Here is a 19,295-nt window from a genome sequence, read left to right on the forward strand (position 1 = left end):
AGGTCTATATTAAAACTAACAGATATAAACATGCAGTGATATTAGAAGGTCTATAGTAAAACTAACAGATATAAACATATAGTGATATTAGGTCTGTAATAAAACTACAAGCAACTGCGTGCTTGTTTGTAGTCTTAGTACAGCTTTAGCATCCTTTACGAAAACAGTCTGTCAGTCATCCGGGACAACTACAGTCATGTTACTGACCCATAGTATAGCAACAAGGTCAGCGCACAATACATTGTTCTTACCTGCGAACCTTGATTACTAAGAAAAGGTGAGAGTGTGACAATTAGTCTCAAACACAAATTATGTAAGAACTTTGAAAGTTTTGGCAAAGTTTTTGCACAATGATCTGCAGTATACTGATAACACAGTCAGCTTATACTGGGCACTGAGATATATCGAAACTAAATCGATCATGATGGTAAAAACAGCGACAAACTTGTAACTACGCACCTTTGAAAAAGACTATCTTGAATGCGTAGCCCTCCCTTACATCATGCACAATGCCGTGAGAGAGGATCCGGTCAAGGAGGTACCTAAATCGCTGAATTTGGTGTAGCTTATCCTCTTCAGAAAGGCCAGCTATAGATTCCTCACACATATCGTAAATAGACAGGACAGGAGTTGCGTACTCACAAGGCGCATAGTACTCCTACAAAAACCCATCCAAAGAGTAAGCTCACTAATCAGCACTGCGACACCTGGTTGTAATAGATACAATTCTGGAACTCAAGAGCCGGCTTTATTAATTTCTTTAAAGTATTGAAGTTTGATAAGTTATTTTATAGAACTGCCCGAGATAGATAACGTTCAAAACCCTAGAAGAAACAATCACTATGAGAATGATGAACTTGGAATATTAAAACTGGTATAAACTCACTCAATCTCATAAACTCAAATCTTAGAACAAAAATGCTCCTTTTATAATTTGAGAAACTTCAATGAATAAATTTCCCAACTGGTGAAAAAGTAACTTAGAAACTAAAAAGAAATAATAGCAAATCACCAAGTTACTTGGGGAGAAACCACTGAGAGGGGGAGAAAGCACTGGGAGGGACAGGGAACAATGTGAGCTGGGCATTTTAACCCAGTTGAGTAAGCTTTAGAAATCACACTGTACTAACACTCTATCAGGGAACAACCAAATCTGTTATTTAAGAAGCTTCCAGCTCTGAGGCAGACCTGCGACTCGCACGTCTGCCATCAACATTCAGATAAAGGTATTTTTTACCCCTGAGCTGTTTTATTAAGCTGTACATGCAATGTTTTAGATCAATCCCAATGCTATATACGTACATAATTTAGAATGCTTGAAAATTTTCTTGGCAGAACTATTGGAATATCACTTGTATATCACTATTGGGATATCACTTATATATCACGATTGGGATATCACTTGTATATCACTATTGGGATATTACTTATATATCACTATTGGGATATCACTTGTATATCACTATTGGGATATCACTTGTATATCACCATTGGGATATCACTTGTATATCACTATTGGGATATCACTATTGGGATATCACTATTGGGATATCACTTGTATATCACCATTGGGATATCACTTATATATCACTATTGGGATATCACTTGTATATGGGTAAGGCCGTTTTTGGCAGGATTGTGACGCATGGGACATTTGAATGCTTCCTCGCATACATCTCAGCTCAGATGCGAAATTCTGGTGTCATTTATACTGTTTTAGAAAGCACTTGACATCAACTATCAGTGAAAAAGATTTTATCCTTGTCATGAAATGCGTTAATAAATCATGAACCATTAAAGCTAGTGTGACGCGCGGGACCATAATTTGACATGAAAAACTACTCTTTGATCAAATGGAAAAATCTTCTGAAATTTTAGACTCATAACATTATTATTTGACTAGCTTAAAGCTCTAATGCCATTCTACTAGGAATACATACTATTTGTTTTCAGGCCAAAGTTTAATGATTCTGTAAAGTTTGAAAGAGGACTACCATTTGTGACGCGCGGAACTGTGACGCGCGGGACAAAAATAACATTATGAAAAATTAAGCATCTTTCTATGTTTTGTAGTTGTTAGACCACAAATTGCCATGAGTTGTAGTTGTAACATTGAATATACTTGTGCTAAACCAACCAATAATTTAAAATTATTATATATTGTATTTATTTTATTTAAAAAACGTCAAACATAAAATAGTTATAACAAAGATTGTCAGACTTTTATGCAGTAAACCATTTTCTTTTAAAATCATCATATTCTGCCATTATTATCGCCTCATTTTCTAGTACAAAGTATCTCAGTGACCTGGTAGTTGCAGCTGGTACAATAACAGGGCATACTTGAAGAAGAAAATTCCTGTGGGTGGTCCTTATGTCATCGGGGCTTGGCCACATGAACTGCTTGCGTGCACGGTGCATATATTTTATAATGTAGCTACCTTCATTAACTTCCCCTGTGAGAATTTCTCCAATGCTTACTTCAGAATCATAGGCCACTGCGACTAGTATTTGTGGTAAGAACTGAGTGAATGTTCGTGAAGTAGCTTCTGTGGTTACCATTTGATCCGGTTTGCTGCTCGGTGTGGATGGAACTGGCTGCCAAGTGGAAGGACACCATTCCATCAGTCTAACATTGCCATCTTCTTTAATGGTTATGTGATGGCAAGATCGAATGCCATGAATTGGAGGTGCAGTGGACCAGCGTTCTTTGCAGATCCAAGCTGTTTTAGTGATCACATTTTCTGAGATGTATAAAATCTTCATTGGTTTTACTGATTTGGAAGTTATTTTTGTTGCAGCTTCTGCAAATGACTTCGCTGAGTTTACGACATACCTTCCCCAATATACTGCCAATAATACCTGTTGCTTGATGCTTCCCCCAACACCATCTACTGCACCTTTGCCATGCGATGTCTCAAAAAAACTCCAGTCAGCTAGCATACCCATTTCTTCCTTATGCGCAATCAAGTTCTGAACTGTGAACCGATTTTTGAATTGCGATGCGGATCCATCACTTACATAATGAATATGTTGCAAGTTAATACTTTCTGCTTTCAGAAACTTTACAAGTTCTCTATTAAACGTGTAAACTGCATCCTTAGTGTGTTCTAGACTATCACTAACTATTGCAAAGCATTTGTGGGCTAGGACTCCATCCAGCTTATAATAAATCATGACAGTGAATACTGTCACCCTTATTGCGGTGTAGTAGGCACTTTGGATTTCGGTTGCTTGCTTACAGTTAAAGTTCTCACTGAAGTCTTCGTGAATGATCACTTCCCCATTTTTTAAATTATGTTTGAGGTAACTGATTGATTTGTGTTGACGGTTGGAAGTGTACATATGAAGGGAAAGTGATGTCAGTTGGTATTTTAGCAGCACAAGCAAGTCAGACGATGGCATCTGATCTTTGAGCTTGTTTAGGAAGCCATTTTCACCATCTCTCCACTGATAAAAATTCACATGTTCTTTAGCGCTAACAACCAAACTATCGATTGAATCGACGCCACAAGAGTCGCATTCCCTCTTCACGCATGATTCATTTTCCATGTTACACACAGTTCTTTTCAGTAGCTGGTGGACAGCAGTAGGCATTTCCAGAGAACAGACACTGGCCTGCCGCAGTCCCAATAGAGCTAACTCCGCATTTTCGCAGTATTTGCAAGCACAGACAATTTGATCATGTCTAGAAACTGGCTTGCAATTTACCGGGCGCAACTCCTTAAATTTACTAAGGCTCACCTTGATATCTGGATATTCCTCATTAAAAATCTCAAAGATGTCACTCAACATGTAGTTCAGCAGGCGTTTTCGAAGTTTTCGTCGCTTACCAGTCTTGTCTTTTACACTAATGGTATCCTTCTGGCCTGGCATTACTCGACTGATCTTACTGTCCAGGTAAAAATGTGTTATCTTCTCCATTGTTGATTCAAGTAGCTTGTTCCGTGGCTGAAAATTTATTCGCGCTTTTGGTTTAGGCTGACAAACTGCTTGAAGGACAATATCCTGTTCGGTCGGGCTCATCATGGACAGCTCTTTACCAATCAAAAGAACTTTTTTTCGCGGAGAGTGTGGCGATGCTGTCTGTAGTTTTTTTCTTGCTCGTCCTTCAGACTGTCGACTTGGAAATATGGAAAAGGTGCTTGTTTCCGGTGTTGAATTAGCGTCTGCCATTTTAGCGCGATATTTGGCCTTTCTCTCTCTTTCCTTATCGCGCGTTGCTTCTAAATCTGATGGAGTCATGCGAAATTTCTTTCTCTCCCTGCGCTGTCTACACCTATAAAATCATAAAGCTGTACACTCATATGCAATACAGATTATACCATATTATGTACATATTATATACATGTATATGGCATGAAACCTGTTGAATGTTTGCTCAAATTCGTGATTCACTTTACATTATTGAACCACCACTATGGTGATTGATAAAACATGCTGTACATACTTGTATATATTTGCTCAGAAATGTAAAATAGGCATAAAAATATATTTTACCTTTCATTCTCTAGTTTCCTGAATGCTTTAAATCCATGTTGTGCTATGAAGATTTCTCTACTTTTACGCTTACGATCCATTGAGTTAGGCATCTTGCAAGCAAATGACATCTAACATAACGTCAAGTATGACATGACGCTGAGCATTATGCTGAACGCAATGTTATTCTGTCAGCCCTGCCTGACAGGGAGGATGGCATGCTGTTTAGTATGGTGTCATTTTGGCAGTATTACCATGCCGCCAGGAGGTGTGGCATGATGTTAACAGCAGTTTGGCAGTCATTAGAAAACATGCAAGTTTGAAAGTGTGAAAACAGCAAACGTACTTCATTCTGAAAAATTCTGACAATGTTTATGAGGAAAACCTACTTACTCTACTGACTGAAAATTCAATGCGTGAGTGAAAGGGAATTTTCGTAACCATACCTTAAGAATACACATTTGGTTCAAAGATTACCTCGTGATCTGCACACTAGTTGTGTGTATCAAAAGAATAATCTTGACAAGCTCCATATTCTGAGTTACAAAACATCATAAAATATTTCTAATTCATTATTTTTCTAAAAAAAACTGGCTCTATAAACTTGGAATATCCAGCATTACTTTCACATACCAGGGTATCAGAGAGAATTCCCAAACAAAGGCAGACATCACCAAATTACTAAAAATGTCCCGCGCGTCACAAATACATCCATGTACCTATAAAACTGAAACTTGCAGTATTTTCAGAAAATTGGCGAGTTTATCTAAGCTATAGCAGCCCAAAAGCGAATTATAGATGAGAATTTTTTTATCTCAGATAGCTTTGAAAAAGCAGGCTGCAACTAAATACACTAAAATTGTGACGCGTGGGACAAACTTCTTTTGCTTGCCTGAATGGTAAGGAAAAATTTTCATTTTCTAGGAAAAAACACCTGGGCTAGAAATTCCACTCATGTATTGATTATAAAATGGAAGCAAAATTTATTTCAGAATGAATTGCAAAGTTTGAGAGCATATGATCAATTGTCCCGCGCGTCACACACGATACCAGAGAAACCTACTTGCATGCCCAATATCTTCATGAGAGAAGATTTGATTATAAAAACTTTTGTGTTTCCACATGTCTGAACATGTTTACTCGCTATTAACTGAAAATTATGGTTGCAAAAGGTAGAAAAAAAATTGCCTTTGTGTGTGACACCATGCTTGGGCTTGCCCATATCACTATTGGGATATCACTTGTATATCACTATTGGGATATCACTTATATATCACTATTGGGATATCACTTGTATATCACTATTGGGATATCACTTGTATATCACCATTAGGATATCACTTATATATCACTATTGGGATATCACTTATATATCACTATTGGGATATCACTTGTATATCACTATTGGGATATCACTTGTATATCACTATTGGGATATCACTTGTATATCACTATTGGGATATCACTTGTATATAACTATTGGGATATCATTTGTATATTACTATTGGGATATCACTTGTATATCACTATTGGGATATCACTTGTATATCACTATTGGGATATCACTTGTATATCACCATTGGGATATCACTATTGGGATATCACTATTAGGATATCACTTATATATCACTATTGGGATGTCGCTATATCAGTTGCTCTGATATAGCATTGTTGCAATAATATAAACTAATAACTCATAGCTCAGTCACTTATGAAAAAATAGCTAACCCTCAACATACAAAAAAGGTAAACAGTTTCAAAATTTCCTTTGTATATTGAAAATGTCATAAGTTGGAGGTAATATCCCAAAATGACTGCGCCATGTTTTACTGAATTTGTTCCACAGCTCAAAAAGCTAAGCGATAAACATCTTAGGTTCTATTTATAACATTTAAGATAATGCAATATATAAAACTGCATAACCGTGAGAAAACTAAATATATAAAATAAATAATAAATATAACAACATAAATTCAATAGAAACTTCACTATGAAGACCCAATAACAGAGCATTGGCTACACGGTAATGGCAATATTCAGACTTAGAGCATGTCAACTCTAAACTAAAATAAAGGCAGTTGTTATTTTGTTATCACTTTTGTATATATGCCCGTCGCGTTAAATATTCAATTTTTCAATCATGGAACTTGACATTTTTAAAAATTCATATTTGAAAATTACTTCAAGCGCTGAGTAAAATATTGGCACAAAGAAATTTGTATACAAAAGTGATTGTAAATCAAGTAAGTTTGTAAGTAAAATTTTGACTATAAATTCAACATTTTCCATTGAGCATACCTAAGCAACTCTAAAACAACCCTCACCGTTAAAGTGGTCTCAAAACGCTGTCAATTTCAATGAAACGAAAAACTGTATTCAACCATGGACTTCTTGTCGAGAGCTGATCTGGAAATGTATAAAACATACAGAAAGTTTAAGATTTCATCCCTAAAGACACTGAATTGGAAATGTACCACAGTTAGAGCCGCGTCTGATCCGAAGCTGCGGGTAGACGGTGGAAAAAGAGTGCTCTTTCGAAATCGAAGCAAAAACACCAAGCCGGAAACAGATGGGTAATAAAAAATTGAGACGATAACAAAATTAAAATTAAGTTTAGCAAAATAATAAAGCTTAGCTTTGAGAGTGTGTGTTTAATTAGCTAAATTCGTTAAAGTTAAAACCATAATTGATATTACGGAGCGTCACGAAAGTTTAGTGTACTGAACGTGTTGCTGTCAAGTCTCTCTTGCACCGCCGTTAGCCAATACGTCTGTCTCAAAGGTAGGAACTCCATACAGCACTGTATGGAGTTAATATTACATTTGATTGCATATCAGAACCACTAAGAAGTAACTATAGTCACTAAGATTTATTATAATATTTAATCACCAATTTTTGGTGTGCACAGTTTGAATATACAATTGAGATGGATTTACCTGAGGAAGAATTGCACTACATAATTAATATAGGTTCCTATGCCCTACATATGACTTTTTTTCGCCTTACAATCCCAAAACTAATGAGCGAAATAACAAATGGCGGGTCCAGTGTAATGCGAAAACTGATCGCGATACCTCCCCTGCAGAGCTGACAATTTTATGCACGGTATTCTTATATATCCTCTTGTGCACTCCAGCACGAGAAATCTCGACGGGTTCGGTGGAGCCTTCCAGTGTTATGTTAGGATCACAGTCAGTAATAGAAGTGTGGCACTTGCCGGTGTTTGGAATGAGTATGAATAACTTGGGTATAACACGCTTGTCGTGTTCCTTACCCCATTTCTCACACTTCTCCACCATCCCTATAAAAATGTAGAATCTCTAGACCTCTGGAGTACCTAACAATGTCCTCGAACTAGCACTAAAGATGGAAAAGATAATATGAAACTCAAAGACTTGCCATCAGGCAGCTGTGAGTGATGAAATCATACGGCATGCAGATAGCGAGTAAAACATTTTACAATATTGCACTGACAGGTGTAAAGAATATGTCATAACTTCATTTGTTTCGACACACAGCTGTTAAATAAAACTGTTGAGATTTCAACAGCAACAAGGCTAACCTGACCTCATCACTCTCCTAACTGAAACAAGTAACACCATGTATGACTCCTACAATAAGCGATCACTATGCAATGACCACTATGAGCAACCAATGCCCGGACTATGAGAATAGAACTATGTGAATACAAAAGAAATAAGCCTCTATGTAATTACAGAGACTCACTTTTTGTATTCTCACTCTAAAATATAATTTCAGAATATATATAGCCTACTACTATAAAAAATCATTCAATCAAAACGATTAATTTTACGTTAGTTAAAGCATACACAGAGAATGAGAATGCAGAAAGATAAGATAGAAAGGTGTCTTTTCTAAGATAGAAAAAAATGTTGCTAGCGGGTGCAATAAAAAGAATGCCTTAGAATTTAAACAAAAATCCATACGCAGAGATCTAATGACAGCCTGTATGTGACAATATTAACTCAAATTTTTCTTATTCAGAACTAACTTTGCGGAGACAGGTATGATGTCGTGATGATTACATTTTCTGAATGCGATTATAATAGTACATCACTGTTACGGGGCTGACTTAGGGGTAAAAAAAGAAGTATTCAGGAGCCCCATGAACGAGACACCAACTGAGGCACCCACGAGTAGACACATATTCAGGATCTCCGACAGACGAGACACCGACTGAGGCACCCACGAGTAGACGCATACTCAAGAGCCTCAAAAGATGACACACCACCTGACGCACCCATGAGTAGATGCATATTCAGGAGCCTCATAGTCGAGACACCACCTAAGGCACCCATGAGTGGACGCATATTCAGGAGCCCCATAAGCGACACACCAGCTGAGGCACCCACGAGTAGATGCATATTCAGGAGCCTCATAGTCGAGACACCACCTAAGGCACCCATGAGTGGACGCATATTCAGGAGCCCCATAGGCGACACACCACCTGAGGCACCCACGAGTAGATGCATATTCAGGAGCCCCATGGACAAAACACCACTTGCGGCAACCGCGAGTAAACACATATTCAGAAGTCCTGACAGGAGAGACACCATCTGAGGCACGCATATTCAGGAACCCTCATAGGCGAAACACCACCTGAGACGCCAGTGAGTAAACACATATTCAGAAGCTCCGACAGGCGAGACACCACCTGAAGCACCCACGACTATATAATCATATAACCATATAATAAATGATAACGATATAATCATATAACCATATAATGAATGATAACCACAGTTGTAAAACCATATAACAAGTGATAGCCAAATAGTCATATATCACATAATAAATGATGACAAATTCTGCTGACTTTCCAACTTATAATTAACATAAAATATTGCCTGTGTTGATGGACTTGGATCCCTTAGAAATGAATAAGACAAGTAACTGCAGGTAATTAGGTAACCACCCTTAATTACATTAGCAGTAAGATTAGTTTACATGCTGAGTTTTAGGCTTCTTAAAGACAGTTCTGCATCTGAGACAGGAAACACTCGGGACACAGGAAACACTCGGGACATAGGAAACACTCGAGACATAAGAAACACTCGGGACAAAAAAAACACTAGAGACATAGGAAACACTCGGGACATAAGAAACACTAGAGACACAGGAAACACTCGGGACATAAGAAACACTAGAGACATAGGAAAAACTCGAGACATATGAAACACTCGGGACATAAGAAACACTAGAGACACAGGAAACACTCGGGACATAAGAAACACTAGAGACATAGGAAAAACTCGAGACATATGAAACACTCGGGACATAAGAAACACTAGAGACATAGGAAACACTCGAGACATAGGAAACACTCGAGACATAGGAAACACTCGGGACATAAGAAACACTAGAGACATAGGAAACAATCGGGACATAGGAAACACTCGAGACATAGGAAACACTCGGGACATAAGAAACACTAGAGACATGAAAAACTCGAGACATAGGAAACATTCGGGAAATAGGATACACTCGAGATATAGGAAACATTCGGGACATAAGAAACATTTGCTTAGCATAAAATATAACAAAGTTGTTTTTATTAGATAAGTAAACAGCTGGCTAAAAAGCTATATAACCTAAATGTTACAAATTGTTAATATAGGAAGCAGGAAACTACTTCTGATAACAATGAAGTTGTCTGCTTGTAAATATTTGACAGTTGAAATTTTTCTCGAACAAAAAACAAACACAAGCTAGAATATGGCTAACATACCTGGCAACAGAAGCTTTATATATCCATAGTAATAGCTCCACACGAGACCTTCGGCAACCTCCCCACAACTTAGGGTAGCTTCAAGGGGAATATCTTTGGCTATAAGTAAAAGAATGTTGCAGTTTGTGTAATGGTTTTTGCTTCAATATGACAAAGACATATGATGATAGGCAACTTTGAGCTTTCACGATCCAAATTTATAGACAATGCGGTTTGAATGCACGATGATGCATGCTTTTGAACAATAATTATTAAACTGCACTTTACTACAAATCAATCTTGCAAGCTTCGTGATTGGCTAGGACAATGCAAATCGATCTTGTAAGCTTCGTGATTGGCTAGGACAAACTAAAAGAACAAACATTTATAATTACCAAGTATTTGGGAAAACCTTTTTTAACATTTGCAAGAGGCAAAAGATGCTGCAAAATGGCCGTAGTTCAATTGAGAAAAACCTCAGATGCCATTGCAAAAGCTTTTCTGATCAGATAAAGAAAAATGTAATGGTAAATGTAGTGTATGCTGTCTAAACAGAAAGTAACTTGCTCCAGCAATATTTGAACCTAATGCAAAGGCTGGTCATCAACAGCTGGAAGCTACAGTCTTAAACCATAACTGCCACGTACAACTTTTATCATATTTTCTAGGTAAATTAGACAAGCCGATTCCAATTTTGTACTCAAAATATAGATTGGTCCACTATCCTTCAAAGTCATGAAGGCTTTTTTGAAGTGTTTTAATATCCGTCTCGAAAATAACACAATCGGCACAACCAGTTACGCCCATAAATATGTGACGTAGCCTAGATTTTTAGGAACGGAAATTAGGGATGTTTAGTCTGATTTAGAATGATAGAGATAGAGGTCTTAAAACCCCTTACTGTCTAAATTCAGCCTATAAAATAATCTCGGTCTTTTATGAAAAGTACATGTATATAAACTATTTAAAACAATAACAATGTTCAAAGCCATTCTTTATTTTGGGTAATAGGATATTGGATATAAAATCAGAATCAGCGTGTCCGATTTACCTAGTAAATACGATAAAAGTTGTAAGTGACCGTTATGGTTTCAAGCTGTCTGAAATGGTGAAACAGCTGCTGCCAAATATGTTATACATACAATATCAGGAAGCAGCTGCTGCCAAACATGTTATACATACAATATCAGGTAGCAGTTGCTGCCAAACAAATTATACATATAATATCAGACCATAATAGAAGCAGACCAGTTGCATGACTCCTCCCAAACAGAACCCTTAATAAATTAACATTTGTAACTATGAATTTACTGCCTACCAACCAGGCCCTATCTAGGCACAAGTCTTACACATCTAAAGAAGCTGACATATTCCAGCATGTGCAGAGAGTTAAGAGTACACCTGACATATGCCAGCATGTGTAGAAAGTTAACAGTACACTTGACATATGCCAGCATGTGCAGAGAGTTAACAATACATTTGACATATACCAACATGTTTAGTGAGTTAAAAGTACACCTGACATAAACCAACCAACTGCCAACTGAATGACAGCCTTTTATCAATAGCTGTTTAAAAATGGAGGATACCAAATGTGAAAGGCTGTGGCATAGAGTGACCTGACAATAACCTCATTTAGAGATAGACATAGCACAAGCAACTTGGGTCAATGTCTAGATAATTAAGTGAGGCAATATACTTAACGAATGCATTTGGTATACTGCATGAGTTGGTGCTATATATATATAACATGTATATAATATTTATATTATGTATATATGTATAATATATATATAGCATATATATTATATTGGTTATGATCTCAGAAGCCATGGTTAAGTCGGAGGTGTGAGATTTGGAGTTATCTACACTAGCAGAAGAAGAAAACTCTCAGTTATTTTGCAAAGAAATTTTAATTCTAGCTTAATTACAGCAGATTTTATGGTCAATAAACTGAACGCACGTTCACCATCTGTGCAAAAACATGGTGCTGAGAAAACTGGTGTTAAAGTTTGAAAAACGAAACCAATGCACAATTTTGTTTACATTTCAAAACGCCATAGCAGCCAATATCAAGAAGATGTGATATTAATCTAGATTTCTGTATTTATATACAAAAAAATATGCTGAAATAAAAAATCTAAACAGATTTTAGTTGGCTGTCATATAGATAGCTGTATATCTATCAGGAAATGTATTACTTATTCTTAATTTTGCAGATATTAAAAACGGTTTTGGGCACAGCCGTAGTATCACCAACAAAACCTTAAAAATATATTAATAGTAACATTATGAACACCATTGGACACTATATACTCCAATCTTGTAAATTCGAATAATTATTCTTATACCCTACAAGAAGAATTTATTCGCGAAGTTAAGTTTCGCGCAAATTGCCTTTTTCATGTATATTCGTGGACTAATTTATTCGCGAGTGAACACAATCACTCTCTATTAAGAGTTAACTCTATTGCGGCGACCAATAGAGGTAACCCTTCGAAAGCGCACACCACGTGTTTCAGTTTCTATTTAGCTTACAACTACGAGTCGATCATGCTAAGCTATAAATTTCTTGCTGCGTTCAGAGGTTTTAATGAATATTCATCGATTTGGAGGCCTTTGATGATGAACCAACAACTTGTGGTAAGTAATGATTTTTTTCAAAACCATTTACTAAATCAATAATTGAATTTTACTTTGGTTCTTTGGTAAAATGCAATATTTATTTTTTCCATCCATATCGCTTTGTTATTTGTTTTAGTGTGAGAGAGAGATTTTTCATCATACACGGAGGCACAATGACGGCAAGGGTGGTAGGTGTCATTCATAGAAGATCGCCAATCATTCAGGGAGGTCTTGAAATTGAAGTAGAAGTGACCGCAGCTGCTACCGAGGAGAACATATAATGTTTTAGAAAAAGGAACAAAATTGCCTTTACGAGCACAAATTTTTGACCAACTGGAAGAACTTTGCAATAGTAAGCCACGAGGAGAGTTCTGATAACTTCCTTACCAGCCATGTAGTAGCGAGAGAATCGCTTTTAACATCTACCCAAGACAGTGACAGCGATATAGAGCTGCTATTACCAAAATAACTAGTCAGAAAGCACCTTTACACGCTAGTATTTACTTATCAAGAGTATCAGTTAAGTTTTATTGCCAGACAATCGCGATATGGGCTAAACTGTTTTTATTTACTTCATTCATCGTTTGTAAAATTTTAATTGTATTTGAAATATTTTATTTGTACACTCAAGTTTGTAATAAATAAATTATAATATATCTTTACATGAAATAGAATATAAAATATAATCATGGTTGCTGCAGCGATATCAAGGAGTTGTTGTTGATGAAGTCAACAACAACGTCTAGGTTAACTGGTTGCTTCTCTGCCAATATTCCTGACTTGGTGAATATTACTACTTGTCTCTAATTTTCGGAATAGGTTCTGTTTCATTCTCAATCTGCAGTAAACACAAGAAAAAAAAACCCTTAATAAGTGTAAAGGAAGTACAAAAACAATAACTGAAGTATTTAATGAAAGCGATCAGTTCTTAAACAAAAGAATTAACCCTGTGAGGCCCATACACAGAAGCTTTGCTCTAAAAATTTTCAAACTTTTTGGATAGTTTCCAGATATATGTATGAGTGTTTTCCTAATTTTTTTATTTTCTACAACGACCCTGACCTGAGATATTAAATGTTGCACTCACGCAACATTGGGCTTTAATGCTACCTATATACATTACGCATTAGACAATAGTGTTATGAAGTATTTGAGCCAGTAAAATAACTTTATTTCAATAAATAAATGGTAAATGTACTTATATACATACACATGTATACAGATACATACATATACATGTATCTAGTACATATATTGAATATATATATATATTCAGTATATATAAATTGTATATATACATACATATACGCATACATATATATATATATGTATATATTGTATATATGCATACATATTTGCACACACCTATATATATATATACATATATAAATACATGTATATATATATAAATATATATATATATGTATATATATATATATATATATATATATATATATATATATATATACATGTATATATATATATATAACACAAGCATATAAGTTTACATCACTGTTTGGTACAAATGGACTAAATCCTGGAGCAATATCAACTGTTCCAAAGTAACTATAGCTCTCCATTCGCTTGCAGTGATAGGTACGAAAATAATTTCGTTCATCAAGAAAGCAGAGACTCTTTCACATTTTGTAGTAGTTATTTTCTTGAACAGCTTGCCGTGACTTCGCTTTGGAGCCTTTATTGGCCAATGAGCAAAATTGTCATAGTGAACATTGCACGGACCTCTTCCAATTTTTTAGCTGGTGTAAGGCATAGACTAGCATCACCTGCTGCAGCAGGTCATCCTTGTTTGGCAGCACTATTGACATGGATGAGACTGGCGGCAACTTCAGCTTGGAATTCTCTTCTATTTAGTACTTTATTTATGGTAGCTTGAGAAGGCGACTATCACTTCTGTAGATATTCCAAGTGTTGATTTTGGTTACCATTACAAATGTCATTACAGGTAGAGATATCATCACCGGCTCTTCATGGCAAAATGATACTCTGCTAAAAATAAATCTTACAAATCACTGCCTCCCATATTTTTATGTGGTTGTATAACAGCAGGCATGTTATAGAAACGATGCTCTTTTGACGACTTGTCCCACCGTTTGGCTTGAGCAAAGGGCTGTACACCAGTCAATGAGGAGAGAACGGTGATAACTTTGTTGTCACACTATTTGACAGCAACCACATTGCTGACCTCCTTTACATAGCTGTCATAAGATCCTTTACTATCTCGTTTGAGGACTTTTGCATTATTGAGCATGCATTCTTGAACCCTGTTGGTTCGAACAGTATCTGTATAGAACATCCCAGTTTTATTTAGCTCAGAGATGAAGGGAATAGCAATAAACAAGTTGCCTCCGACAATTTTGTACCTCCAGTTCTTTTGTAGAGTAGATGTTAGCTTGAGCACAACATTAGCTTCTTAGCCCAACTCCATCTGCTTACCATCACCACCTTGGTATACTTCAGTCATGCAAAATGCCACTGACTCCTGCTCGATGCTAGATCTTGAAGCGCCATGGATGTGGCTTACTCTTTATGTATTGTCGGGTTATATTTATAGACATTCATTCCATATAGCACCTATCCTTCGTCTAGTAAATTCGTTCCATCAACTCTGCTTCTCATTCAAAGGCAATTGCTGTTGCTGTTTGAAGTGGAAGGCTTTGAATGCATTTTGTATCTACAAACTAAAACAGAATATTTTAAAATACTATTCATCTAACACCTAAAATCGCCCAAAAGAAAGCCTACACATCTAACTATCATGCTATATCAAGTGAAATAGTTGCACAATTTTGTATCATCCGGAAATACCAATTTGCTTTGGTAGTAAATGACTAATAGCAGTAGTACTAGTAGCAGTGAAGGTAACCTGGTAATATTACTTCAATGGTAGTCAGTGTACCTCTACTACTATCTTCCCAACACTAAGTATTATGCACATCAACAAAAATGAAGAACATGAGCCCTAACAATGGTCTATTGGAACATCCGATACTAACCCCTTGGCTTGCAGCTTAGCTATGTAGAGCCCAATGTTGCACTCCTGCACAAGAAATTTTGAGCTCATATAGATAGAAGAAAAAAATTTACTTTTTCGAAACATTTAATGTGTGTGAAAATATGGTCAACATAGTACCAAAAAACAGAAAATGAGTTATTCCAACTTACCTCAAAGAGCTATAAATCTTTGCCTAAAAAGTTGCTTTCCTCATGTGTGGTCAACTCTCAATTCCATGAAATGTTCTAGAGTTATGTGATGACATCACGAGCATGACATCCAATCAATTTTGGGTTCAAGGTTGCATAAAGATATGTAAGAAGCCACTTGAGAATAATATTTGGCTATAAAGCATTTGTAGTTGCTCTATCTAGTTTTGAAAATTATGTTGCACCAGTGCAACAAGGGGCCCCAGAGGGTTAACTAACGCAGTTAATTATGGAAAAACGTGTCTGCATGGCAAATCAAATACATATCATAATGTCCAGATCAGAATCATGATCGTCCTCAACTTAGGTATTTGAAGTTGATGGAGTTGATTTCAATGTAAAAAGACTATAGGAGAGATTTTTGCGATGAGGAAGCCATGCCAAATAACTTGTGAAAACCTTGAACAATCTTGTAAAGAAATGTGATGCATTGGCAATGGGGTTAACTCGAAGCCCCGGTGATGATTTTAAAAAAGGTTTTGGAACTCAGCTACATTTAGTATTTATGCCTAGTGGCTAGTTTTTAATTTGAGGCAGTAGTTATTCTCCCTTGTGATTAAAAATAGAACTAATTATTCGCGGAATTTAATAATTCATGGAATTGACTGTTCGCGAAATCGCGAATTTTTATATCCATCGAATATTTTCATCCTGTAGGGTAATTCAATCTTATAATAATCATATAAAATCAAATAATTATTCTTATAATTAAATATTATAAGAATCTTATAAGAATTGGTAAGAAATTAGCATCAACATTCCCTTTACTTTCACTGCTTTTGGCATCAGTTGGAATGCCAAAGCACTCATTAAAAGTCTCCAAAATGTCAGAATTATCTTTAACCCTTAGGTTGCGTGGGGAAACGAAATTTATGTCGCTTTCGGTCGATGTTTATAAAGCTGTCGTCTAGTGACGTTAAACAAAGGATATGACCACTAGTAAGTTTTAAATATCTTCAACAAGATATTTGTCGATGATTTACAATATGAAATGATTATCTGAGAAGCGCTGCTTTGTGCTAAAAGCTAAAGAAATAGCGCCTCCTTGGAAAAGAATAAAAGTTGGAAAAACCAGTCAACATTGGCTCGACTTTCAAAACGGTAAAATGAAAAATTATTTGATCCTGCGATCTTTAGTGATTTTTGTCTGATCAGAATAAAAATAATTTAAATGATAGAAGTGATGCAAACTTTTCAGACTTTTAATACACTTGGAATAAACAGAGAAAAATGATCATTATGGTAGCTCGCACGACTACGTTATAGCGTTTGACTCTACCGATAGAAATGCTTCCAAGCATTTCATACAGGTACAATTGCACATGGTTGTATTTTTTGTAGTGGTGGATATGTAAATGAATGTTTATGCACAAAGGAGTTTGTTCATAGAAATAAATTTTAGATTTGAGCTATGCATGTTCATAAAATACCGATTTTATTGAATTTTGAAAAATAAATTACATGATTTTCGGGTGTTTTTGCCGGGCTTTACCCCAGCCAAAGGGTTAAACTCAGCAAAAACGAGTGATTAATTTTCTCGGACGCCATTATTTAGTACTACCTGTTTGGCATAGCAACGGCTTTAAGGGGGGTTTTCCGATGTTTGGAGACTTCTATTGGCTAAACTGCCTTCAGATTTGAAAATATCACTCTTTGATTGGTCTGGATGCCCGTGTTGCAAAAATCGTTACCAATACTGTATTATAAATTCAGTTAGTGCAGCTTCAAAGTCGGATAACTCAATTTTGTGATTTGCGACTTAACCATGGTTTCTGAGATCACGACCCATATATACAGCATATACATATTATATATGTACATATATAATATATATATAGCATATTATATATAACATATACGCTATATTATATATATAGCATATAAAATGTATACAATATATATATACGCTATATTATATATATAGCATATAATATATACATAATATATATGAGTTGGTACTATATAAAGTATATATATTTCTCAAAGTTAGTGTGTCGTTCAATCTATAGTTATTAAAATCTTGGAATAAAGAATCTGTATCGTAGAAGATGAGATCTCGGGCCCTCCGATGCTCCAGTCAGATACCAGTTTAATACCTTACCAATTCACCCACACAAGCTTGACGAATTCATTAGGCGATATATGTCGCTATATGGGAGCAAATACGATACGACTCTCCGACACCACGTTATGCGATGGCCTAACGTCATGAGAAAGTAACTCTTATTAGTAAGCTCACTCAAATTATCCATTAGCAATGTTCCAGGCAGACAAGTCTCATTACGTCTCATTGTTTATAAGCTGATTTTTAATACCCGGGCAATGTCGGATATCACAGCTAATGAGTATATATATATATATATATATATATATATATACTAGCTGCATTACCCGCCTACAGGAACAGATTGACGTGCAGCATAAGGTTTATTGAGAGTTGTCTTTCATACTGTAAAACAACTCCAAATATGCAGTCTACTGAAATTGTTGTCCTGATCAGAGTAAGCATGCACATATACATGTCAATGTTGGAGAGAACAATGGAAATCTGCAATGTGTTTTACAGCTAGATGCGTGTAAAATCTAGTAAATATTCTAAATTCATGTGTCTACATTCATGCATCCGTTCATACTCATCTATATTTGCAGTTGACGGATCGCGCACTTCTGCCGCTGAGCCCCCGCCTCGGCTGAGCAGCCTTTACCTGCCAAGCAGTTGTCAATCGCGCTCTTGCACTCGCAATCAATCGCTTCGCAGTCGCAATCAATCGCCTTGCAATCAATCGGCCCGCACCCGCCTCGCAATCAATCGCCTAGCACTCAATCGCTTTGCAATCAATCGCCTTGCCAACTCATTCATCCAGAAAGCCGCGCCTGGAGACTTTCGCTGTACTTGGGCCGAAAAAGGTCTCCCGCGCATCCCCGAATGACGCCACGACGCCAAGCCTACCCGGCGTTGCCCGGTTAGTAAAAAAAGTCTTTGCACAGAAAAATGATTTGTATTTAACATATAACAACATTTGCCATTCTAACTTTCAAACTACACATCATGAAAGAAGTGTTTTAGGTAGTCGAAATAAATTAAGAGAAACAATAAAACAACTGTAAAGGTTTTCAAACTTTTTCAAACAATTACAACTTTCAAACTTCATATCATGAGGAAAAGGTTTTGTGCAGGACAACTGATTTAAAACTAAATAAAACAACTGTATAAGTTTTTAAACCAATGTAAATTTAAAAT

At 36.2% G+C, this 19,295-nt stretch overlaps 1 protein-coding gene across 1 annotated transcript in view; it reads right to left on the reverse strand.

The window, feature by feature from the left end:
- The window catches only part of LOC137406184 (stimulator of interferon genes protein-like), a 46,863-nt gene that overhangs the window by 10,816 nt on the left and 16,752 nt on the right, over nucleotides 1-19,295 (reverse strand). Inside the window, exons 5-7 of the mRNA XM_068092717.1 lie at nucleotides 10,229-10,327; nucleotides 7,554-7,780; nucleotides 460-658 (exon numbers count right to left, since the gene is read on the reverse strand). Of these exons, the coding sequence (XP_067948818.1) occupies nucleotides 460-658; nucleotides 7,554-7,780; nucleotides 10,229-10,327 (525 nt within the window). The remainder of the gene's footprint in view (nucleotides 1-459; nucleotides 659-7,553; nucleotides 7,781-10,228; nucleotides 10,328-19,295) is intronic.

The sequence above is a fragment of the Watersipora subatra genome, chromosome 10 (genome assembly GCF_963576615.1).
Source record: "Watersipora subatra chromosome 10, tzWatSuba1.1, whole genome shotgun sequence".
Classification (NCBI taxonomy): domain Eukaryota; kingdom Metazoa; phylum Bryozoa; class Gymnolaemata; order Cheilostomatida; family Watersiporidae; genus Watersipora; species Watersipora subatra.